Below are 26,308 nucleotides of genomic sequence, written 5' to 3' on the forward strand. Positions count from 1 at the left end.
CGAATTTCGCCAAAAGGTGAGTGATTTTCATGCCTGATAATTGGATGTTGAACGGGGGGCACAAAATATTGATCTGCGGGCCGCAACTGGCCCCTGGGCCGCAGGTTTGAGACCACTGACCCCCCATAAAACTAATAAAAAATCTGGAATGTTTTCTGCTACTGAATGTATTAGTTTGAAGCTTTTTGCATTAGTTGTGCTGCTTAATCAGAAATGACCTTGTTCCAATTTTCCCACTTCATGAATGCTCCTTATTGTTCATTTTTGCACAGTCATTAAACACTCGCATCCCTAACCTCAACTTAATATTTGAAATATGGTCGGAACAAAAAATAAAAATAAACAGCACATCCCACGTTCCAGTTTTATCACACGTGGATGCAAAAAGGAGGCCAACCTGAGGGTGCTGTGAACGATCCAGCGGTCCGTTCCAAAAACCAGCATTTGGTAGTCGTCGTTTTCCACGAAGGCCAGTGGAGCGCCGTCTTTCATCCAGTACACGTTGGGGGGAATTTCGTCGTCGTCTAACGTGGCTAACAGGCCGCATTCCAGCCTCACGGGTTTGCCCACCGATGAGATAACGGTGGCTAGTTGTTTCTCAAACTCCAAATCTAAGAAAAAAGACAGGCGGGATTTACTTGCTGCCATTGACACAAGTGTGATTAAATAGTGGCCATTGAGGGCACTAGACGGTCAATCCGTTTTGACTGGGAGACTGGGACTCCCAGTCAGAATGGATTGGACGTATAGCGCCGTCAGCAGTGGTGAACAAGTGCATATCATAAAGCACATTCAAGATGACCACACCACAAGTTTACGTTTTTTATAAAAATTAATTAAAACTTCATTAAACAAGATTGCTATAAAACAAGCATTGTGTTGTTGTTGTTCTTGTGGACACTAAATTTGAGGTCCTACTCTTCCCTCATTCGCCAATCTATCGTCTTGTAATTTGGTAGCCATCATAAGCGGATTTTAAGAGGGGGCCAGGCAAGGCCCCCCCGGTGGCCGAAAAGTGTCATTGCATGTAATTGACTTTCCTATATACAGTGCCTTGCAAAAGTATTCGGCCCCCTTGAATCTTGCAACCTTTCGCCACATTTCAGGCTTCAAACATAGAGATATGAAATTTAATTTTTATGTCAAGAATCAACAACAAGTGGGACACAATCGTGAAGTGGAACAACATTTATTGGATAATTTAAACTTTTTTAACAAATAAAAAACTGAAAAGTGGGGCGTGCAATATTATTCGGCCCCTTTACTTTCAGTGCAGCAAACTCACTCCAGAAGTTCAGTGAGGATCTCTGAATGATCCAATGTTGTCCTAAATGACCGATGATGATAAATAGCATCCAAATGTGTGTAATCAAGTCTCCGTATAAATGCACCAGCTCTGTGATAATCTCAGGGTTCTGTTTAAAGTGCAGAGAGCATTATGAAAACCAAGGAACACACCAGGCAGGTCCGAGATACTGTTGTGGAGAAGTTTAAAGCCGGATTTGGATACAAAAAGATTTCCCAAGCTTTAAACATCTCAAGGAGCACTGTGCAAGCCATCATATTGAAATGGAAGGAGCATCAGACCACTGCAAATCTACCATGACCCGGCCGTCCTTCCAAACTTTCTTCTCAAACAAGGAGAAAACTGATCAGAGATGCAGCCAAGAGGCCCATGATCACTCTGGATGAACTGCAGAGATCTACAGCTGAGGTGGGAGAGTCTGTCCATAGGACAACAATCAGTCGTACACTGCACAAATCTGGCCTTTATGGAAGAGTGGCAAGAAGAAAGCCATTTCTCAAAGATATCCATAAAAAGTCTCGTTTATAGTTTGCTACAAGCCACCTGGGAGACACACCAAACATGTGGAAGAAGGTGCTCTGGTCAGATGAAACCAAAATTGAACTTTTTGGCCACAATGCAAAACGATATGTTTGGCGTAAAAGCAACACAGCTCATCACCCTGAACACACCATCCCCACTGTCAAACATGGTGGTGGCAGCATCATGGTTTGGGCCTGCTTTTCTTCAGCAGGGACAGGGAAGATGGTTAAAATTGACGGGAAGATGGATGCAGCCAAATACAGGAACATTCTGGAAGAAAACCTGTTGGTATCTGCACAAGACCTGAGACTGGGACGGAGATTTATCTTCCAACAGGACAATGATCCAAAACATAAAGCCAAATCTACAATGGAATGGTTGAAAAATAAACGTATCCAGGTGTTAGAATGGCCAAGTCAAAGTCCAGACCTGAATCCAATCGAGAATCTGTGGAAAGAGCTGAAGACTGCTGTTCACAAACACTCTCCATCCAACCTCACTGAGCTCGAGCTGTTTTGCAAGGAAGAATGGGCAATAATGTCAGTCTCTCCATGTGCAAAACTGATAGAAACATACCCCAAGCGACTTGCAGCTGTAATTGGAGCAAAAGGTGGCGCTACAAAGTATTAACGCAAGGGGGCGGAATAATATTGCACGCCCCACTTTTCAGTTTTTTATTTGTTAAAAAAGTTTAAATTATCCAATAAATTTTGTTCCACTTCACGATTGTGTCCCACTTGTTGTTGATTCTTGACAAAAAATAAAAATTTTATATCTTTATGTTTGAAGCCTGAAATGTGGCGAAAGGTTGCAAGGTTCAAGGGGGCCGAATACTTTTGCAAGGCACTGTAGATATATATATAAGTTGTAAAGCAATAAAACTGCAACAAAAAGGAATGAAATGAACAAAAAAAAAACATTTTTATAATAGGTCATAAATAATTTTTCAAACAGATCATGTGACTAGTGCCTTAGACGGGCATTTTCTTTGCATATAATTTTCAACAACAAAAAAATTAGGGGAGGGCAATTTTATTTTTCAAATAATTTTAATCTTTGATTGAAAATATTTTTTAACTTTTTGGGGGATTGAAGGATTTAGACACAATAATATGGCCCGAACACAAAAAGGATTGCTTCAATCAAATAAAAAAAAAAAAAAAAACTTTTTCAATGAAAAATTAAGTGTTCAAATGCCAATTTTTCAATCTTTTCGCATTCAAAAACTTTTTCTATGATTGAAAATTCTTTTTTTGATTGAAGTGATTTTTCTTTTTGAAAAGATATATTTTTTTAGGCAGCTTATTTTTTCATTGAATAATACAGACAAAAATGTCCTAACCAAAATGTGGCCCAAACACAAATCAGCATTACTTCAATCAAAAAAGTTGCTTCAATCGAAAAAAACAACAACTTGATTTCGATCAAAAAAAAAAAAAAAAAAAAACAATCAAAGAAAAATAGCTTTCACGTGCATTTTTTTTTTTTTAAGTTAAATTTATTTTTGCATTCAAACACATTTTTTTGTTGATTGAATGGACTTTTTGGGGGGTTGAAAATATCTGTTTTGTTTGAAGCAACTTTTTAAAAATTTTTATTTAAGCAACTTTTTTTTTGAATTAGTAATAAAGACACAAATCTTCCTCCATTGGGCACAGCCCAGGGGATACAATTTTGTGTCGTGTATCAATGTACTAGCATATTGCATCACACTCATGCATCACAAAGCTTTCATCACATGGGACTGCGTACTCTTTAATATGTCACAAAGAACAACTGAGAACAGTATATAAGGCTCGAACACACAGCATTCGGTGTCAGGTCGTCAGCAATTCAGCATACGTTTGCATGCCCACTAGCCATTACCGCTTGACCTGATTGTTTTATTTGCCTGTCAACATCAATAAAATCCTGAGTCTGCGATATGCAACTGGTTCCTCCGTCTCGTAGATGACATTTTGACTGGAGTAATGGATGATAATCTTGGCGAAAAGTATTGCCTAAGCAGCCTGATTTACAATTCCCCTCAAGAATGATGGGAAATAAGAAACGCTCATTGTCAACTTATTATAAATATGTTTGTAAGTTAATTCTATTGCTGACAGTGCGTTTTGGGGTCATCAACATGTTGTGCCCCCCGTGCCCCAAAAGTCAAACCCCGCATATGGTAGCCATGTAGCCTAGATCGCTTTGTATTGATCCTCGGAGCCTGATTTATATTTTTTTGGATCGGGGTTGATGACTTCATTGCAGAAATATAGTTAGGAGTTAGCCAGTGAGTGCAGAATAAATGATTTCGCATGTAGGTTACAAGTTGGCCATTACAGGGCAGTCTTAGCTTGCAATAGCATACACATGTGCTTGTTTTCTTTCCTTGGATCTGCAAAAACCTCCATTGGCAGAAGTCTTCATTGGCGGTTATTATTTTTAACAAAAAAAATGTCCTTGAAATGCCCCCCAAATTAGCAAAATGTGACCCAGAACAGCTCCAAAATCAATAGGAAGTCACCCAAAATCAACAGGATGTAATCTGGAAATGCCCCAAAAGCAACACGAAGTGACCCAAAATGTATAGGAAGTGACCCAGGAATGCCCCAAAATCGATACAAAAAACTTGTAAATGCCCAGAAACTAATAGGAAGTGACCCACGGGAGTCTACAGACCAGTAGAACAAAGCATCCAATTTGCTGCCAGACCTCCCAGATCAAATGGACTAGACGTCTACCAGTGACAAACTCATTTCAATTCACAGCAGGATATCCTTCTGCTTATTTCATATGAAAAGAGCCACACGATTAGATGTCTATTATCGTATAAAAATGGCAATTTTACGACAGATTTGGCGGCAAAGTGAAAAGCAATCCATTTAAAAAGACTAAGTTTACTTTTCTCAATGTTTATAAGTGTTAATCAATGTGAAAGTTTATCAGGCTTTTAACAAAACAATTGAACCAGTTATGCTAGCTTTGCACACACAAACGCTGATAAACGACAAGCTAACCTTGAAAGTAGAACAAAGGAAGCTTGTGAGCAAAGCGCACCTTCACAGCAACTTTCCCTGTGTTTCTTGAAGTTTTCCGAAAGATTTGACAATTTTAGTTAAGAGATTAACAGCTATGACTTCAGTTTATGTTTGCGTCAAATCCAACTGAATTCATTATGTGGTTATTGATTACATACTGACAATCAGATGTATTCAGTGCAAACGAAGCTATTAAGAAATTGCTTTCAGCCCCAAAAAGTAAGAGGTCATCACCCCCTGACACAATAAATCTCCCAAGTGACGTGTGTGCAGACTTTCTCAAGACACTAGACCCGCAACACCCGGCCTGCTTTATCGCCGACCTTCCACCTTTGACCCTGAGTGACTCTTCCCCCAGCATATCTTCTTTGCATAGCATGCCCGCAATTGAATGGTAGAAAACAAACATGCCAACAAACATGTAAAATTAGATGTGATTTACTCAAAAACACATGAACTCATTGGCTGCCATCCCACCCATTTCAATGAATTGGACGTCTGTGACTGTTAATGACGGAGTTAGAAAAGTTTATTTTCTACTTAAACGAATTCAAAAGTTCAGTTCACAGATTTTACAATGAATTAGTATATAGTTGTTTTTCTCCCAACATATTTTGCTGCGAGCTACATGAATTAGCATAAAGTATTTTGTGAAATTTGTTTCCTGACTTTTTTGCCCCCCAAAAAGCCAAACCTGTTGTAACTTGTGTCATAATTAGGGTTGTTCCGATCATGTTTTTTTGCTCCCGATCCCGATATTTCCCGATCCGATTGCTTTTTTTTTTGCTCCCGATTCAATTCCAATCATTCCCGATAATTTTTCCCGATCATATATATTTTGGCAACGCATTAAGAAAAAAATGAATAAAACTCGGACGAATATATACATTCAACATACAGTATACATAAGTACTGTATTTGTTCATTATGACAATAAATCCTCAAGATGGCATTTACATTATTAACATTCTTTCTGTGAGAGGGATCCACGGATAGAAAGACTTGTAATTCTTAAAGGATAAATGTGACTTTGTATATTGTGACTAAATATTGTCATCTAGTGTATTTGTTGAGCTTTCAGTAAGTGATACTGCAGGCACTTAACTATTCTGCCCAAATGCATGATGGGAAGTGCAACCATGACTGTGCGTATTGGCACCAATTGATATATCTTCTCTGCGTTAGGAAATAACATATAATGTAAAGAAAAAGATCAACTACTACCTTTCTTCACCACATTGCTTTCCCACTATATTTCTAATTGTTGAGAGAGGGGTTTTAAGGCTTTGGCCAATTAAAACAAGGCTCCAAAGACTGCCAAAATTCCCTCTACTCATTTTACGCTGCCTTTTTGCTCTATATATAGGTAAATCGGCGCCATTATAAATTGAACGCGACAATGCGTGAGTGGGTCGTGCAGCACATGCGTTAATTGCGTTAAATATTTTAACGTGATTAATTTTTAAAAATTTGTTACCGCCGTCAATGCGATAAATGGTAAATGGACTGTATTTATATGGCGCATTTATCTGCATGTTTACCATGCCCTAAGCGATAAATTTGATAGCCCTACTTTAAGCCAAAACTAAAGACTCTGGATGAGTGCAAGACATTTTGTCTGCAACGTTAAATACAATTAGAAAACGATTTAAAAAAATATATATATAAATATAAAGGCATGTCCGATATTTTTTTGCCGATTCCGATACTTTGAAAATGACGTGATCGGACCCGATCGATCGGGACATCTTTAGTCATAATGATATATATGGCAGAAAACACAGACAAGAATGAAAAAGCAGTTTCTGCTCTTGCACTCCTCTTTAAATGAAACTGCTGAATTTTAAGCCAAAGCAACTGTTGTGTTTGATAGAACAATATGTTTATATGCTGCAATAGCAGATTCATGGCGCATTAAGCCCCCCAAATATTTTTAATTTTTCCTTTTTACCCTGGAAACCCCCATTTACAGACGTCGCGCAACCGCTTGTGTTTCAACCCAGCCATAAAACGAAGGTAATTAATTATATTTATTATTCAAAATGTCCGTTATTTTTAGCTTAAAATCAATAATTGATGTCTAATATTTCTTTTTTTTTTTTTTAATCTAAAAAATTGTTCTCTCGCATATTTTAAACTTTTAAACAAATGACGTCACAATGAAAAAAATGCCGTCTGTAAAAAAGTCACGGATTAAGGATTAAGTTTAAAATATGAAAGTGAATAATGTTTTAGTCTTTTTAAAAAAAAAAAAAAAAAAAGAAATATTGGACATCGAATCATGATTTTAAGCTAAAAATGACAGACATTTTGAATAATAAATATAATTACTTACCTTCTTTTTATGGCTGGGTTGAAACAAAAGCGGTTGCGCTGTGTCTGTAAACAGGGTTTTCCAGGGTAAAAGGGACACATTAAAAATAGTTGGAGAACTGAATGGACAATGAATCTGCTATGGCAGCATATAGACATAGATGTATTGACAGCATCCACAAAGATGATTTAATTGCTCCAACCATTACCGACTAAATATATACGCGCGTCATGACTTTATCTCTGCCCGGGTCAATCCGTCCACATGTTAATCCTTTAAGATTTGTAACGACATTTTTTTTTTGTAAGTGGGAGCCCATAATTTAGACTGTTTGCCAAAGTTGGCACAGCGTTAGTTTATAGGGCGTAGAAAGCTTTGGCAACCTGGACCAAAAACTGGAAACTGGTCTCGTGATTGTCTGATGATGAACACGGAAACAAAAGAAATTTGCGGTGTGCAAATCGTCTTTTAAAATGGGGAAATCTTTGCTTAACCCAGTGCTTCTCAATTATTTTCTGTTACGCCCCCCCAAGGAAGACGTAAATGTATCGTGCCCCCCCAAACTCTGCCGCCACTGTAAATAGTATCATTTGTCTATTACTATTATAAGTACGCCTCTGCCTCACATTGTATCCTTTTTTTTCTATTAGAGAAAACAACAGAGATCAACTTTTAAAGTATAACTTTATTAACATTGTTTCGTTTGTAACAGAAAAGACTTAACGTGCATCAATTTGCCTGAATTAGCATCAATTTGCCTGAATTTAAAAAAAAAATTAAAAAAAAAAAAAGCCACATCCAAACTGTAAAAATACACTCAGGGTACATTTTTGACCATTTGATACTAAAAAATAAAATCAGTAAATACTAACAAATTCAAATTGATTAGAAATGACTCATGAGGACAATATGCCAAAAAATTTGACCGAAAAAACAAAACTGAATAGAAGGAGAGAGAGAAAAAAAAAGTGTCTTTGGACAGAAGGACAGTTTTTATTTTCGCTGCTCCCAGTATCACCTCCAGTTTGCAATGATGTGGGGTTATATTGCACTGAGCATGCTAACAGTGCTCACTGGTTTACTGATATAACACTGACAAAGCGGAACGATTGTTGGCAATATTCGGCACGTTTTGGCTGAAAAACAACCAAGCAGCTTATCAATGAGATTGGGGTCTAATGTCTTTAAGTGGCGTCTTAATTGATTTGGCTTCCGGCTGTCCGCTATAATCATTTTTAGACACAGTAAACAGTGGTCTTTCCTCGTCTACCACTGTATTAAATGTCAAAGCCAAAAGGCAAATGGCCCGAAAAAAGCGCATTCTCAGCGGCCGAGGGAGAACCGTAGGTGAGGGCGGTCGTTGTGACGATCCCAAGCCGAAAATGGCACTTTTCGGACGGACACGTGAGAACCAGAGAAGACAGTGGGTCGCTGCGTGAGTCCGGCCAGAAAACTGCTTTCGAAAACGGCGCACAGCTCCCCAGCTCTTCATGAGTCTCTTCCGTATGCTCTTGCTTACTTCAAAAATACTGCGCGCACTTTGAAAATGAGAGCGCCACTGCCACCCACTGAGTGGATGTGCAAGTACACTTTAAGCCTGAGTTATACTTCCGCGTCAGACCTACGCCGTCAAGGAAGAATCGAGTTACGACCCTACGCCGTAGCCTGACGCGCACCTCTCGATTTTTGTAACCTTCGCGTCGCGTAGACGCGTATGACGTAGCGAAAACGGACTGTGATTGGTCCGCTCAGACTGTTGTTTCCGGTTTACCGCGAAAACACCGCCATTGTACAATAGAATCAAACATTGTTTTCTACACGCAAAAATGGACCAAGCCGACGAGAGTATCATCGAAGAGCAAGTCTTGTCAAGAAATTATTATTGTGATTGCCAAATGGCAAGGTCAGCGATCGAAAAAATAAATAAATGGAAGAACCACCGAGACATGGGTGGTCAGAATCGAGTGGCCACACGAAGCGGTGACCCAGTCGGCCAAAAACTGCCAACTTTTTATCACTTTATGTCGTATTTCTGGTTGGTGCACTTCATCATTTACTGTGTACATATGTTTGCTGTGAGTCTGACTTATTTACGTGTCGCACTTCAAGTATATAAAGAATAAAGCACAGATTTGGTGTCAAGAGTTGTTTTGATCTTTAATTTTCAATAACAGACAGTTCACACACACGATACATCATCACTGATCGAGAGTGCCTCTGTGCTTTTTATGATAACCTTAAAATCAAGCCTCCCAACGCAGTTTGGGAAGTTCCCTAGACGCCAGAAATCTGCTATGGCTTCCCACTGGCTGGTTGTAGGACACGGCAAACAAATCGGGCTGGAGGGCTTTGCAGACCGTGAACGCAGTGCTCGACGCCAGTTTGAAGCTAGCCGCCACAGCTAGCTCTCTCCACCTGAGTCTAAAACTCTGTGCGGCATCAAAAGTCGGCCAGACCGCCTCGAAACCGTCTTCTGCGTCGCCTGCCCCTCAACATTTGTATGTTCAATATTTATTCAGTGTTGATGAGCAGAATATTTACTTTCAAGAGTTCCATATTGCATTGTTTATTTTTCTCCGACTAGCGGAAGTAAACAAGCATGCCCCAAAACCGTACGAACATAACGCCACATCCCTCTAGTGGCTTGGCGGTGAATTACAGAGCAACGCGTTCCCTCACCGCAGAACTATCGAATGTCGAATGACGCCGTAGTCGCTACGCTGTCACCGCAACGCGGGAGTATAACTCAGGCTTTATTCTAGTACAGCAAACAAACAAAAAAGCATGTTCACGCGCCACCCCTGGCATCGCTCTGCGGCCCCCTGGGGGGGCGCGCCCCACTATTTGAGAAGTACTGGCTTAACCATTGAGATCTGTTTTAGAAGTATTTCCGAAAAACACGTTTCTTTAATGTTTATTGAATTATTATGGCCATTTCATGAATACCGTAATTTTCGGACTATAAGGCACACCTGACTATAAGCCGCCATCCACCAAATTTGACACAAAAACGACATTTGTTCATAGATAAGCCCCACTAGACTATAAACCTCAGCTGTCCTCACTGTATTATGGGATATTTACACCAAAAGTAGGGCTGTCAAAATTAGCGTGTTAACGGCCGGTAATTAATTTTTTAATTAATCACGTTAAAATATTTGATGCAATTAACGCGCATGCCCCGCTCAAACAGACTAAAATGACAGTAAAGTGTAATGTACGCTTGTTACTTGTTGTTTGGTGTTTGGCTCCCTCTGCTGGCGCTTGGGTCCAACTGATTTCATGGCTTGGTACTATGAGTGAGCATGGTGTAATTATTGACATCAACAATGGCAAGCTACTAGTGTATTTTTTGATTGAAAATTTTACAAATTTTAATAAAACGAAAACTTTAAGAGGGGTTTTAATGTAAAATTTCTATAACTTGTACTAAAATTTATCTTTTAAGAACTACAAGTCTTTCTATCCATGGATCGCTTTAAGAGAGTGTTAATAATGTTAATGCCATCTTGTTGATTTATTGTTATAATAAACAAATACAGTACTTATGTACCGTATGTTGAATGTATATATCCGTCTTGTGTCTTATCTTTCCATTCCAACAATAATTTACAGAAAAATATGGCATATTTTTTAGATGGTTTGAATTGCGATTAATTAATTTTTAGGTTGTAATTAACTCGATTAAAAATTTTAATCGTTTGACAGCCCTAACCAAAAGATATTAACCGGTAGCACTTTATTTGACAGCGGCATCATAAGACTGTCAGAAAATCAAATAAACCAATTAGCTGCAAAGCTTCATTGCTTCAAGAAGCTTCATTTGGCCATCACTGCTCCCTTGGGGGAGAAAGTCATTATCTACTGCCACCTGCTGTCAACACTGTTGTCATCCAACATGCCTCCTAGCATGCATTGCAGCACTACAGATGTAAATATCAAACGTCATGTTCTGTGCTGATTATTTCTTCAGTTACTGTTCCACTTGTTTCATTAATTGTTAGTTATGGTATTTGGTCACACTTTATTTGACAGTGGCGCCATAAGACTGTCATAAGACAATCGTAATTATGACATGACACTGTCATGAGCATTAATGAATGCTTATAACAGCTGTTATTTAATGTCATCCGGCAAATTATCTGACTTTTGAATGGATGTAAAAGATCCTAGCTGGACATAAATGGAGTTCGTGCCATAATTTGCCAGATTACACTTAATAACATCTGTCATAAGCATTCAGTAATGCCCATGATGGGGTCATGTCATAATTCTGATGGTCTTATGACGCCACTGTCAAATAAAGCGTTACCTATTAACACAAACTAACTAACAAATAAGACGCACTGGACAATAAGCCGCAGGATTGAAAATGAGGGGGAAAATTTGCGGCTTATAGTCCGAAAATTTCGGTAATTGAAGTGTGAATCTTACATTGCGAACCTTTGAACAATAACGATGTTGGAATGGAAATAACTTTCCTAGCAATTTTATAATTGTTTTATTTTTTTTTTCCTGTCAAGCGTTCTGTAAAGTACTTGGTCCAGCTGTAGCTGTGTTGAAAGCGTCTCACGATTAAAGATGAGTTCATGTGTTACTCACCCTAGTATGTGATGTGCGTGAATACCCATAATTCAATAGTGGAAAACAAACATGTTGTGGAAAGCACACTTGGGCTCGAGTTACCCAAAAACCACTAAAAAGTGACATCATACAGACACAGGCTGTTTTGTAAATAAAGCACAATAGAGTTCATGTGACCCCAGTTGTTGTACTAATGTATTGAGATGAGAGTAATATGCTCAAAAGGCTTTTTTGAGGGGATGGCGTGCCAGTGCCTCTAAATGCTCCATTTTGCCTGGCGGGTCTTTCTCGGCCGAGTGGCACACATGTAAACCCCTTACTCCTTTTTAACCGCACCCACTTTTTTCCCATGCCACACATCCACCCAACCATCCATCAATATGAGCATCCATCATGCGCTAGTTTGAGTCACAGAGGAGCCAGTGACTCATTAGCAGACCCTCCTCATTTTTTGAAGTCTCCACATTGTAACTCGCAGGCAAAAATGTCAAAGCTTATTGATTTACAAGTGCTTAAAATCACCTTGTGTAGGTCATGTGTAGGGCTGCAGCTATCGAATATTTTACTAAAATGAGTAATCGACTGAAAATTCTATCGATTAATCAAGTAATCGGATGATTTTTTAAATTTTTTTTAGGTAAAGAGCAATTATATACTGTGTATACATGAGAAAAAAAGATATTTAATCCAATTTTGAACCATTTTCAGTCAATCAATGTCTTTATTTTCGATGTACATTGTTGAAAACAGCCAACAATTGCATCTCAGATGTTACTAGGAAAAAAATTCACTGCTTTCACTCAAAAAAACTTCTAGATCTTTAAAAAACATCAACATATTTTTTACCTAAAAATGTAATTATGCTTGATAACACACATCACTTGAAAGCTACGTGTTTTTCCCACCTGTTTCAATTGAATTTCCATTTGTGTCAAGCTATTTTTAATTTCTAGTTAAGTTTTAAGTTAGTCTAAACTGAAAGTACTGATAGGATTCTGAGTTTTTGCAGTGTTCAAATCAAATGTATGATACCTGCTGTATTGGAGCACATTAGGGATTAGGCATGTGCCGGTATGAGATTTTGAAGGTACGATAACCATGGGCAAAAATACCGCGGTTTCACGGTATTGCAATTATATCTCCAAAATGTGTTATTTTGAGATGTATGGGTTAAAAAAAATACATTTTTCCATTTAACAGGATTTACTTTTATTTTTCAGAACATAGTTGCAAATTGGAACATGAATATATTGTTCAACTAAATGGAACATGAATATATTGATCAACTAAATTATCAATAAAAAAACAAATATTTTAAAATAAAATTAAAATAAATATAACTCATAGACTATACCCACAGCCACAGCTCAAGATTAGAGCAACAACAAAATAATTTCTATAAAAAAGTAAAAACATTTCTGAATAAATTTTTTTTTTAATTCTACTGCATGACTTTTTTTTGAGGGTGGAAAAGCTCAAGTGAAGTTTTGCCATTTTCAGGCACTTTGTCAGCTCTAGTCTACATGATGTCATGCCTATGTGTTAAAAAACAAAGAATTCATAAGTTAATAAGTTAAAAATGTATAAGTTAGTTTAAAGTGTATAAGTTAGTAAGTGTAAATATTGTTGTGGAAAGGTTTCATCTAAACAAACAAACAAACAAACAAAAAAACATTGGGAGCTAGACGTCTGCTTGATCAAGCGAACGTGGATTTGTGCTTAGGGCAAGAGCATCATTCGCAATTAGCGATCTCTGATGCTATCCCCGTTTCCCCTTCATTCAAGCGAATCAAGCTTGTTTTCTCACTCTGCAGCTGTAACACACTTGGTTCTGTTTTTAGGAAACATGGTGTTTTATTTCATTTGTATGCTGATGACTGTCAGATCTATTTTCCAATGGCGCAAAATGGCACTTTCTGTCAACTTATTGAATGCCTCAACGATATAAAGTCGTGGCTCTCATGTAATTTTTAAGTTTGAATGACAGCAAGTCTGAAGTCATGGTGTTCAAACCAAGTAGCCAGGCCTCCCTGAATGTTGACCTCGGTTCATTATCTCCGTTTCTTAAGAATTATGTCAAAAATCTATGGGTCCAATTTGATTCTGATTTTAAATTTGAGAAGCAGATTTCCTGTGTTGCACGGGACTGTTTTTATCAGCTTCACCAGATCGCTAAGGTGAAATCCATTGTTTCACACTCTGATATGGAAAAATTGATTCATGCTTTTGTTATAACTCGGCTGGATTACGGTAATTCTTTGTATGCAGGTGTCGGTCAGGCGGCACTGGCCCGTCTGCAACTTGTACAAAACTCTGCTGCTCGACTCCTAACTAGAACCCGCAGGCGCGAACATATCACCCCGATTTTAGCATCTCTTCACTGGCTCCCTGTACATTATCGAATACATTTTAAGATATTATTATTTGTTTTTAAATGTTTGAATAATCTTGCGCCGCCATATCTGTCAGAACTGCTTCAGCCTTACAGTCCAACCAGAACCCTCAGATCAGCTGACCACCTGCTTCTAGTAGTCCCAAGATCAAGGCTGAAGCTTAGGGGTGACCGTGCATTTGCGGTGATGGCGCCCAGGCTGTGGAACCAATTACCATTACCATACTATTAGACAGGCCCCCTCACTTACGGATTTTAAATCACGCCTTAAAACATTTTATTTTTCTTCAGCTTTTAATGTGCAATGACAGTTTATGACCTCGTCTTTTATTTATTTTATTTTATGTGTTTCTTTTTTCAAAGTTGACTTATTTTGCTGTGTTATGCTATGTAAAGCACTTTGGCGGATTTTTAAATGTGCTATACAAATAAAGTTGATTGATTGATTGATTGATTGACTCGACGAAGTTGCTCTCCCAGCTAAGCCTAGGCTAACATTCGTCTTTGTAAGCTTTTAGTTAGTTTGTATATTGAATTTGAAAGGAAAATGTGTGTTTTGTTTTTGACAAAATTTTTCATGGTGCTAATCTGTTGAAGCTACTCACACATGGAACAACGTTTTAAATGTATTCATTTTGTATATGCCACTTACCACGATTTGAGAGCTCAATAAATTGAAGAAAAGTAAAAAGTACGCCTTATGTTTGGAGTATTTGTTTTTGGGTTCAGTGGCTGTCTAGCCGATAGCGTCACTTTCACGCAAAGCAACAAACAGGAGGGGGTGAGAGCTGCCGCGCCAAGCCACTTCTGGCTGCATTTTTGACACATGAAAAATAGCGAATACCGTACGACGGTCTGACGAAAATTTTTTGTGGTTTTGAAACTGCGACGTTTTCACACCACGGTAAACCGTGAAAACGGTAACCGGCACATGCCTATTAGGGACCAGTGCTACTTGCTTTTTTTTTTCAGCAATGACTACTGAGCTAAAACTGACAGTTAGCTTTATTATGTTTTAATTTTACACTCTCATCACTCTACAGCGCTGTTTTTACAGATTAAATAAAGCCTGTATGTAAGACACGTTAGGCACGCATAGACAGTGGTCATAATCAATAGAAACCTAGCCCTCCGAAGGGCTAACGTTACGTGACCGAGTGACAATAACGTGATATTTATTAGCGCTGAGAAGTCTACTGCTTAAAGATGGCGGCTGTTTACTAACGCTGCCCAGACGCGGCCGAGTCTGTCATTTCGGATTTAGTTCTAAATGCATACGTTATCTAGGAGACGCATCGAACACTACCTGCTACCACACTAGCATCATGCGGGCGTAGATTTTAGCAACGTCGGCGTAGTTTATAGCGGCTGTCAGCTGCAGTAAGTTTTTTTTTTTTTTTTTTAATTGCTTTTTCCTCTACGCACGTGACGTCAGCGCGTTGTCCCGCATTAAAAGTAGTCCGGGCAAAACGTGATGCTTAAAGCTGGCAAAATTAAACGATCCCTCAATGTGAATAAAATTACTCGGATCAGTTTTCAAACTCGAGTTGCTCGAGTATTCATTTCAGCTCTAGGCATGTGAGTTGGAAACGGCGTTAGTTTGCTAGCACACGTCTAAAATTGCTTCGTTATCATATTTTTGGGATTGTAAAACACAATTTTTTCACTCTGTTCATACCCTGTAGCTTTTATAACGAACCATCTTCTTTATTATTTTTTTAATGACATTTTCATTTTATTCTGCTCCGCAGCCTGACACATTCTCATGACGTTGAGACTAGGGTTGGGCATCGTTTGAAATTGAATAATTCCAGTTCCGATTCCAATTCCACGTTTCGATTCCGGTTCCGAACGATTCCCGATTCTGATTCTTTTAAGAGGCAGGGTTGAAAAAAAAAATGCAGGGTCCAAAAAATTGCATAGTTTGTATTAAAGTAATAACTTCTCGACGTTTTTTTAAGTTAAATGAACTTCTTACAGGGATAATTATAACTTTTATATATATATCAGTCTTTAAACTCGAGAATTTTTTTCACGCTCGGCGTTCAGGGCATCGAAACAAGGAATCGAAATTTAAAAATTCAAACGATTCCGGGAGCATCGGAGTGTTAGAACCGGATCCCATCAATGCTCCATGCCCAACACTAATTGAGACTGAGTTCAAAGTCTCTACCACCATAGTTCATTTCAGATACATGTTGACTTGTTGCCAAGAAAGGACCCTGGTTTAGGGGGGTCCCCAATCTGATCACGTGATGAAAAATTGGGATCACATCAAATTTAGATGATCAGAATCGGGTGAAAAAGATTGGGTTTTTAATATATATTTTAATTCTACTTAAGTATTAACTCATTGGCTGCTGTTAATCGCGAAAGACGTCCAATCCACTTTCAACGGGAGGGCTGTCAGCCCCCCAATCATATTGAATTGGATGTATATTACCTTCAATGGCAGCCAATGAAGTAAGAGCTACAAGCAATAAAATAAAATTAAGGATGTCCCCGATCCGATAACGTGATCGGAAATCAGGACCGAGCATGTATTTTTTTTTCTTTCAGAGGATCAAAATCAGGTGGGAAAAAAAAAAATCGCAGTTTTATTTTTTTTTAGAGTTTTTTTCCTTAATTTAAGGGTGACTAAGCAACAAACTAAGATGTACAACGATATCGTTAAAAGAAACAACAACAACAACAACAAAAAACATGTTTTGCACTACACAACATTTTTAGAAGATTGGAATCGGGTGAAAATAAATATTGGCTTTTAAGAATTTTTAATGGCTACAAAGTAAGAAAATAATAAGGGTGGACAAGGATACTGTCAAATGAAACAAATGCATGTGAAATTGCCCATGTATCAGATCGGTAGCCGGTATCGGCAGAGCTTCAAATTCAGGTGACTCGGACTCAAACTCAGCAATATGTGATCGAGACAATCCTAGTTGCCACTACCAATGGATACTTTAGACATATTTATCAGAATGTCTATCCAAATTTTGGCTTGACATGGCTCTCAGCAGCTACACTAGCACCGAAAACGTTTGCCAGAAGCTTTGTCAAACCCTAAACTCAAAAATTTAGATTTTATAGGTGAACAGGACTCTTTCTGATGCTAAATGTGGATTATAAATGGCTTTAAATTGATAGATATCCGCTATTTGCTATAACAAGAGGACACAAGTCTAACGCTGACAAAGCATTTTCAACTAGAATTCAGAAGATTTTATTTCCTAGGAAGGCACCGTTCGACAACTGATCCCAATATAGAAGAACGGTTTATTAGTGGTGTCAACAATAATCGATGCGGCGATGCATCCCGATGCGGGGCATGGACGATTCGATTCGATGCGGGCAACAAGCCGAATCGATTCAAGCGCATTTTAAAATATATAAGTACGTTCAAAAATCTTCCCTGCGCAATTCCGGTGATGCAATGGATTTGGTTTCCCCATTTGTATTATTATTGTCATGTTTCATTTTTTACATACTGCATAACTCTGGTCAAGTTTCCCACCAACCTCATAGAAGCCAAAATGTCTCCAGATGTCAGCTTTCAATGTCTTAGGTGCATCAAGAATCTTTCTTGCTCCCTCTTTCTCCGCTTCAGCCATTGTTATGTTATGTCCTATCTCTTAGAGGTTAGATCTTGTGCCCGAACCCGAACGGGTCGGGCCCAAAATGTTAAGCATTCACGTTCGGGTCGGGTCGGGCCGCCCCGCGCCGGACTAATAAATTATAAAAAATTTTAAAAATGGGATAAAACCGAGAGCAGGCTCTCTGTATTGTGCATTTGCTTGTGCACTCACATGAAGCAGTGGCGCCGCCCGCTTTTTCTTTTCCTCCTCCGCTAAGGCGCTTGTGATTTGTTACGAAAGACTTTTATTTATGCACACAAAGGCAACACAAATGTGATCCTTTTGAATCCTCTCCTCTGTGTGTCTGCAAACTTGTTTTTTTTTCCTTTTAATATTAAACTTTCCCAGCGTTATTTCGTTGTGTGATGATTTTATAATGATCACAAAAATATGTAGACTATTTAAACATTAAGAAAACTTGCGTTTTTTTTCTGCCAACTGAGAATTCGTTACGAAAGACACTTTTATGCACACAAAGGCAACACAAATGTGATCCTTTTGAATCCTCTCCTCTGTGTGTGTGCTTTTTTTTTTTTTTTTTTTTTTTTTATATTAAACTTTCCCAGCGTTATTTCGTTGTGTAAATGATTTTATAATGATGACAAAAATATGTATTTAAACATTAAGAAAACTTGCGGTTTTTTTTCTGCCATCTGAGAATTCGTTACGAAAGAACACTTTTTTATTCACACAAAGGCAACACAAATGTGATCCTTTTGAATCTTCTCTGAGCGTCTGCAAAATCGCATGTTTTTTTAATATTAATCTTTCCCAGCGTTATTTCGTTGTGTAAATGCTTCTATAATAATCACAAAAAGATGTAACCATTTAAACATTAAGAAACATGCGTTTTTTCTGCCATCTCGAAGAAATGAAAATAAATTAAATATAATAAATTTTTTTTCTTTCGCGTCACTCCAAGCCGGTCGGGCTTCAATACCAGCGGGCCGTGTCGGGTCGGGCTGGATTTTTTAGGCCCCATCTAACCTCTACTATCTCTCTGCTCTCTCAATTGCAAAAAAAAAGATATTTCCTTATGTTGAAACAGATTGTTATGGCTGCTAAAATGCTGCTGCACTTCATTTTAATTCATTATTTTTTATTGTTATGTGGTAGTTACTGATTGCATTTCTAAGTTGATTGCACATATATAGTGGGCTAGGCCTACATTTTACTTTTGTTCTACATTGCAATTTAGTTGGATGTTTTGTTTGCAACTGAACTGATCCCTGGATTGATATTGCGATAAAGATGCTGCTGCACTACAATATTTTCTTTGTCGCTTTCTTTAATATTTACTTGAATATTTTTATCGATGGGTTGTTGTGACTAAAATACAGTGACTTATTACTGATTTTGCACAGATGTTGCACTGTGTGAAAGGCTGCTACTGTGTGTAAAAAAAAGAGAAAGCCCTGGTCTCATTCAAAGCACCAATTAAATGCTGTGATGTTTTTTTTTTGTTTTTTTTAAAAAAATATATATCTAAAAGTATTTTCATTTGACTTCAACCAGGAGTGACACAAGAGCCAATAAAAAGTTGTTTAATGTCTGACCGCTTGTGTTGCCTCATGATTCACGAAAAATATGCTTTGCTTTAGAATTTTCATGCATCCCAGGCTTTAAGGCATCGCGATGCATTACCGAATCGAACCGAATCGAATCGTGACCCTCTGAATCAAATCGAATCGTGGCCCTCCGAATCGTAATCGAATCGAATCGTGAGGGCAGTACCGATGCACACCTCTACGGTTGATTGTACTGGAGTTGTAGATGTTCATGTCCTAGGCGTTTAAATTTGTTTTGATTTAAACAGGACAGTTTGCCACAAAGTGATACAACAAAGCTGCTATGCTTTGGCTAGCGCTGATAGTCGTTAGCCCTGAGTATATCAGATGCTAAGGCAGGATTTTTTAAGAGGACGTCATCCACTTCTTCAAGCTTACAAGACAATAGAAAGTGTTTTTTTTTTTCTTCTTTCTTCGCAAATGTATTGATCCATTTTTTAAAGTTAGGTGTTTTTTTTGTAAGGTTTCAGAGAATATAAGTGGGACTTGTGATAACAGGTGGCTGCCTTTGAATGAGAATGCAGCTTGGCATGTTGATGCCTGCAGCCTGACTATATGGTCAATAAAGATGTTTTTGATCATTCAGATATTTTTGTGCAACATTTCTCTATGTTAACATCACACATTAAGACTTATAGTCATGTGTGTGATGTGTATGTATACGGTGTATAGTTTTTTGTTTTTTTTCTAAAATTCTATTAAACGTGGGCACCGCAGCTTAGAGTCAGGTGCCCCTAGTACGGAATTTCTGATACCCATCTTATCTATGGTCAGGTACACTATCTATGTGAAGACGATTTACACATACAGGTAGTCCCCGGTTTACGAATGAGTTCCGTTCCAGATTTTAGCGTAAATCGGAATTAACCCTTTAAATATCCCAAAACACTCTCTAAATAAAAAAAGCCTATCCAAAAACATTAATTACACACATTGTACTGTCCTCGCCAAGATGTTAGAGCCAAGTCCTAGCTAGACAGCGAGCGAAGCTCCGAAATGACGATGTCAGACGTCCGTGTGGTTTGCTGACTTCATACAGCTGCTCATGACATCAACACTTGCATCAATGAAACTAAAATATTATGAAATTAAATCAGTGATGTCTTCAATAACAGCAATTCAGATTTGCGTTTACAAGTAGCTGCTAGTAGAGCAATAACAAATGATTAGCATGTATCAGTTAGCGTCCTCACATCATCAAAAACAATCAAATAAACTTGCCCCAAGTATTCGACCACAATTGAAAACGCACAATAATCAGTACAAAAGGGGCTATATACAGCCGTCGCCTCTGGATGCTTCACAAGCAACAAATGTGCGCGCAGGCTGTCACTTCTGCCACTCAGCTGCTCTGTGTGTGCGTGTGTGGGCACGTCCGTACATACGTTCGCTTTCTGTTCAACACTTCTTACACCAAAACAAAAGCTTGCATCAGGAAACAAATGTCAACATATAAAAAAACCCCGACAAGGCGTCGTAAAGTCGAAATTGCCTAAGTTGGGTTCGTTGGACTACCTATACTGCCTGCCATTGACAGCAATATCAATTTCCCAATTTCAATTTTACTAACTACCACAACACATACACCGTGATATGAGCTGGCAGTGAATGAGTCAAGCTAATGAAAACTTTTGAATAGATGTCCACTGTAGTGTATTACAGTTATTGGGGCCCCTAACCAGAGTTTAATGAATTTTATTTCAATCAACCGAATATTTCCAGGCCGCTTATCCTCATGAGGGTCACTGGGATGCTGGAGCCTATCTCAGCTAACTGTAGGCAGTAGGTGGGATACACACTGAATCAGTTGCCAGCCAATCACAGAGCACAAGGAGACAAACAACCATTCATGCACACAGTCACACATATGGACAATTTAGACTCTAAATTGTCCATAGGTGTGAGTGTGTGCACCGCGGGGTCCCAAAACTACGGCCCGCCTCCACATCTGGTCCGGCCCCCTAAACAATACCAGAGAGCATTTTGATTTTTTTTTCCCAATAGTGTTATTTATTTCCTGGCATTTTCTATGAAGAACCCAGAGAGGGTTATTTGGTTATTATCTATTTAATTAATACTGTTGTTATTATTTATCATTATTAGAGATGTCCCGATCGATCGCCATCCCAAACGATCGGGTCCGATCACGCCATTTTCAAAACATATCGGCCATGCCTTTTTTAAATATATATATATATTTTTTAATCACATCGTTTTCTAATTGTATTTAACGTTACAAACATATGTTACACTCATCCAGAGTCTTTAGTTTAGGCTTAAGGTAGGGTTATCAAATTTATCCCGATAACGGCGGTAGTTAATTTTTAAAAAAATGTATCACGTTAAAATATTTAACGCAAATAATGCATGCGCTGCAAGACCCACCCACGCATTGTCGTGCTCAATCTGTAATGGCGCAGTTTTACCTATATAGACAAATAAAAGGCAGCGTAAAATGAGTAGAGTAATTTTGGCAGCCATTGGAGTCTTCATTTAATTGGCTAAAGCCTTACAATCCCTCTCCCTACGATTAGAAATATCATGGGAAGCAATGTGGAGAAGCAAGGTAGCAATTGATCTTTTTCTTAACACCTTAAGATATTTCCCAAAGCAGAGAATATATATTAATTCGTAGCACTACGCACAGTCATGGTTCCACTTCCCATCATGCATTTGGGCATGGCTACAGTATCATTTACTAAAAGCTCAACAAATACACTAGAAGGCAATATTTAGTGACAATATACAAAGTCACATTTATCCTTTAAGAATTACAAGTCTTTCTATCCGTGGATCCCTCTCACAGAAAGAATGTTAATACTGTAAATGCCATCTTGAGGATTTATTGCCATAATAAACAAATACAGTACTTATGTACTGTATGTAATCGTCACACTTTTTCTGTTACAAACTGACCCCTGACAAACTGAGAAGGGAAAAGTTATGTGGCCCTCACAGGAAGAAGTTTGGGGACCCGTGATTTAGACTATTCAATCAGCCTACCATGCATGTTTATGGGATGTGGGAGGAAATCGGAGTACCCAGAGAAAACCCATGGAGCAAAGGGGAGAACATGCAAGATCCACACATGGAAAGCCGGACCCCGGGACTGAACCATTTATCTCAGAACTGTGAGGCGGATGTGCAAACCACTTGACCATATTATTTATACAGAAGTTTATTTAAAAACCAAAATTTTAAAAACAATATTGATTAATAATACTAAAAAAATAATATAATAATAATAAATGATACTGAATGTCAAGTTTTTTTCATGACCACAAATATTTGAAAAAAATATACTTAAATACTTACTTGCCATATAAAGGATGAAATGTTATTTATGATGTCATTTGGGTTTTATTTACTTTGCTTTAGTGTGTCATTCATCGCCTTTATTATTCATAATTGACGTGGCCGCAGATGGATATCAAGGACATCAACGAATTCGGATAAAAAAAATTTTAAAAAATCACAAAAATAACTTTTTAGATTCAACATTTAAATATTTTGTTAAAATATAAGTACCAGAAATTCAAAATACTTCCCATAATCTAGAAGTAATAATCAATTCTCTCACAGATGAAGTTTTTCTAATTTGGACTAAGATCCAGTTGTTTACCTTACATACCTCTTTCCCCCCCCTCACGCCTCACGCCAAAACCCCAAACTAATTGACTTAACGAGCTCATTCCACTTTACAAGCTTGGCTTTGAAAAAGAAACCAGAAAAGAAAAGAGAAATCAGCGACTTGTCAAATTTGCTCACCTCGCAGGCAGAACACCTCGTTCGGGACACAGACGACCACCACCAGCGACAGCAACCAGCCAAACGGTTCTCCTCGGAAAGTGGGCTTCTTTTTCAAAAGGGTCATCGCGCGTTGTGGCGCCATCATCTCCTCTTCATGTTTTGACAAGTGGGAGAAAGTAGTCCGACCGAGTCCCAATTCTCAACCCCAAAATTTGATTTAAAAATAAGAATGAAAAAGAAGTCCAAGTCAACTTTTAGGAGCGAGTGCTTGAAGTGCGCGTAGATTCCTCCACTCCCTCCTTCTTCTCCTTCTTCCTCCGCCTCTTTTGAGCAGGACTCAAATTCCACAAGTCAGCTTCTTTGCACCCTCCTTTTTCTTTTTTTCTCCTCCTCTTTTTCTTCTTCCGAGGATGCCCGAGCCCCTGCAGGCCGCCGATTGTCTGCACACACAATCAGCTTTTTAATTGCTCCATGCCTGAAGTGAACCGAGCCGAGTAGGTCAACTTGCATGCAACTCCGCCCACGCAGGAAGCCATAACCCAACCTATCTAAAGATCACGTATAAAAATTAACAGAACAAAAAGGACAGCATGAAAATAGGTCCTTGGGTGCACTTTAAAGTGCGTGCGACAGGAGAAAAAAATAAATATAGATAGCATTAAATAGCATTATTATGTGAATTAGAATCATATTTTGAGACGATTCGACTATATACAACCATTTAGCAAAGCGCAGATGACGAGAAATTTGTTTTTTAATCTGCCGGTTAGCCACGCCTACCATTATAGACCCTACTCACGTGACGTCACAGCCACGCCCCCGCGCCATGTTGTCCGTACACTCGTCATGTTAATACATTACCGCTTCGTAAATTCCTCCTATTATGGCGTGTTTTTCTGCTCGTTAACATTAATAATCAAAATGGTGAAGGCGTGTGTGGCGGTAGGTTGCAAAAACAGAGAAGATAGACGGAGATTTTAGATGGAGGTTTTACCGTATTCCGAGAGACCCGGAGAGTAGAGCGAGATAGACTGCTGCAATTCGACGAGAAAACTGGGCTCCAAACGACTACCACAGATTATGTGGTAGTCATTTTATATCTGGTAAAATGCATTTAATCTATATTTAGAGGGTTTGGGGCTGACAACCACAATTAAGATCATTGCTTGGCTAATCGCCGACAACATACAGTTTCAAATTCAAGATGCTTATTTGTTCCACCATCTTTATTTTTTGAATAATATTTAGTTGGTAACAAGTGAAAGAAGCTTGCCTTGCCTACGGATCATCGGTTAAACAGGGGTGTCCAAACTTTTTGCAAAGGGGGCCTGATTTGGTGTGGTAAAAATGTGGGGGGCTACCTGGGCTGATTTACGAAGAACAATACATTTAAAGAAATGTTAGCAAGCCCTTCTGTGTGTCACATTTGCTTTATTATTATTATTTTTAAATACATAATTTCAACAGTCTCGTCTTTGTGGCGTTCTCTTTCGACACTCGGGCTCTTGCGAAATACTGCTGCTGTGCTAGCTTCAAGTTGCTATAATTTCTCGCTGCGTATCTTTCCTGTAATATTGTCGTACATGTCAGCGTGTCTTGTTATTATCGCGCACATGGAACTCTTTGAAAACAGCGACTGTCTCTTTGCAAATGAGGCAGACACAGTTGTTGCGTGTTTTATTGAAGAAATAGTCCAATATCCACCTATCCTTGAAGCGTCGGCCATCGCAGTCAACTTTTTTCTTTTTTTTGATTGTCGCCATTTTAGAAATCACACAGGGTAATGTTGCTTAGAGTGCTGCTCTTAATGTTTTTCAAAGTTTCGTGAGAATAGGCCGAGTTTCTGTGGAAAAGGTAGTTGTAGATATCAGGCTAGCAGATGTCAGGCAGAGAGGGCGAAGACAGCGGGTCGAAAAATATCGATTTAGGCATCAAATATGGATCTGGCGAATGGATAAACTGAAGCTTTTCCACATAACGCCTTTCATGCAACGCATCCAATGAGTTTACGGCGTCAGATAACACCGGGGCTTCCATGAATTGCTCTATTACTTGCACGACTAATTGAAAACAATGAGAATAGGTCTAAAAAATACGGACAATATGGCGGCCGTCACTTTGTGACTAGGTGAGTAGGGTCTATAGGGCTCTTGCTTCCCCAACAGGTGGATGACGTCAGCGGAGTCACAATTTCATCTGATTTAGTATGCAGCCCATTGAGGGAGAATTATTCACGAGGAAAACACGACGAAGAGAGCCGCAAAATGTCATTGTTTCAGTCTCTCTACTCCAATATTTTTACTTGATATTCTTTTTATCCAAGTATTTTTCCCCAATAGTTAAATAAATAGCATGGTCATGACAAATAACAGTCTTGTGCTAAATAGAATATGAAATAATGAAAATGCATTTATTCAGGACGACTTGGCAAAAATACTCCATAATGGTCAAAATTGTCGACTTCACCTTTACTGTCGCACCTCCCGAACGATATTTTATGCCACCTAAGTCGGCTTATGTCATTTCCCTTCCCCGGCTTCGGAGAATGTAAACAAACCAAGAAGCGTGACAGCTAGCCGACATGCTAACCCGAACCGAGTGATGTTTCATAGTCTTTGAAGTGGAAAATCACACGTAATTAGCCCAGATCATTTCACATGAAGACTGGGTTGTCGATTGGCAACCCACCCGGCGGCGAACAAGTTAGAGCTCATCGTTCCCCTGCTGAGGGCAGAGGTCTCATTTGCGGGAAAGCCACTGGACAATGACCGCCGGACAAACCGGCCGACGTCGGAGGAGCGTGTGGCTGCCAAATGGTTAACATGAATCTGTCAAAATAATGCTTTACAACACGGCAAAGTCAGCGAGAAAGTCATCTGCAGTTGTTATGCAGCTAACATGACAATATGTGTATGAGGAGCGCTTTTTACATGTAGGGCTGTCAAACGATTAACATTTTTAATCGAGTTAATTACAGCTTAAAAATTAATTAATCGTAATTAATCGCAATTCAAACCATCTATAAAATATGCCATATTTTTCTGTAAATTATTATTCGAATGGAAAGATAAGACACAAGACGGATACATACATTCAACATACTGTACATAAGTACTGTATTTGTTTATTAAGACAATAAATCAACAAGATGGCATTAACATTATTAACATTCTCTTAAAGCAATCCATGGATAGAAAGACTTGTAGTTCTTAAA

At 38.6% G+C, this 26,308-nt stretch overlaps 1 protein-coding gene across 1 annotated transcript in view; it reads right to left on the bottom strand.

The window, feature by feature from the left end:
* Nucleotides 1–23,740, bottom strand: part of LOC130911102 (tyrosine-protein kinase receptor UFO-like) — a 99,340-nt gene extending 75,600 nt beyond the window's left edge. The window contains exons 1-2 of the mRNA XM_057828814.1: nucleotides 23,113–23,740; nucleotides 398–611 (exon numbers count right to left, since the gene is read on the bottom strand). Coding sequence (XP_057684797.1) covers nucleotides 398–611; nucleotides 23,113–23,239 — 341 coding nt within the window. The 5' untranslated portion in view covers nucleotides 23,240–23,740. The remainder of the gene's footprint in view (nucleotides 1–397; nucleotides 612–23,112) is intronic.
* Between the last annotated feature and the right edge of the window lie 2,568 nt (nucleotides 23,741–26,308).

This window comes from Corythoichthys intestinalis, unplaced genomic scaffold (assembly GCF_030265065.1).
Source record: "Corythoichthys intestinalis isolate RoL2023-P3 unplaced genomic scaffold, ASM3026506v1 HiC_scaffold_23, whole genome shotgun sequence".
In the NCBI taxonomy this organism is placed as follows: Eukaryota; Metazoa; Chordata; class Actinopteri; order Syngnathiformes; family Syngnathidae; genus Corythoichthys; species Corythoichthys intestinalis.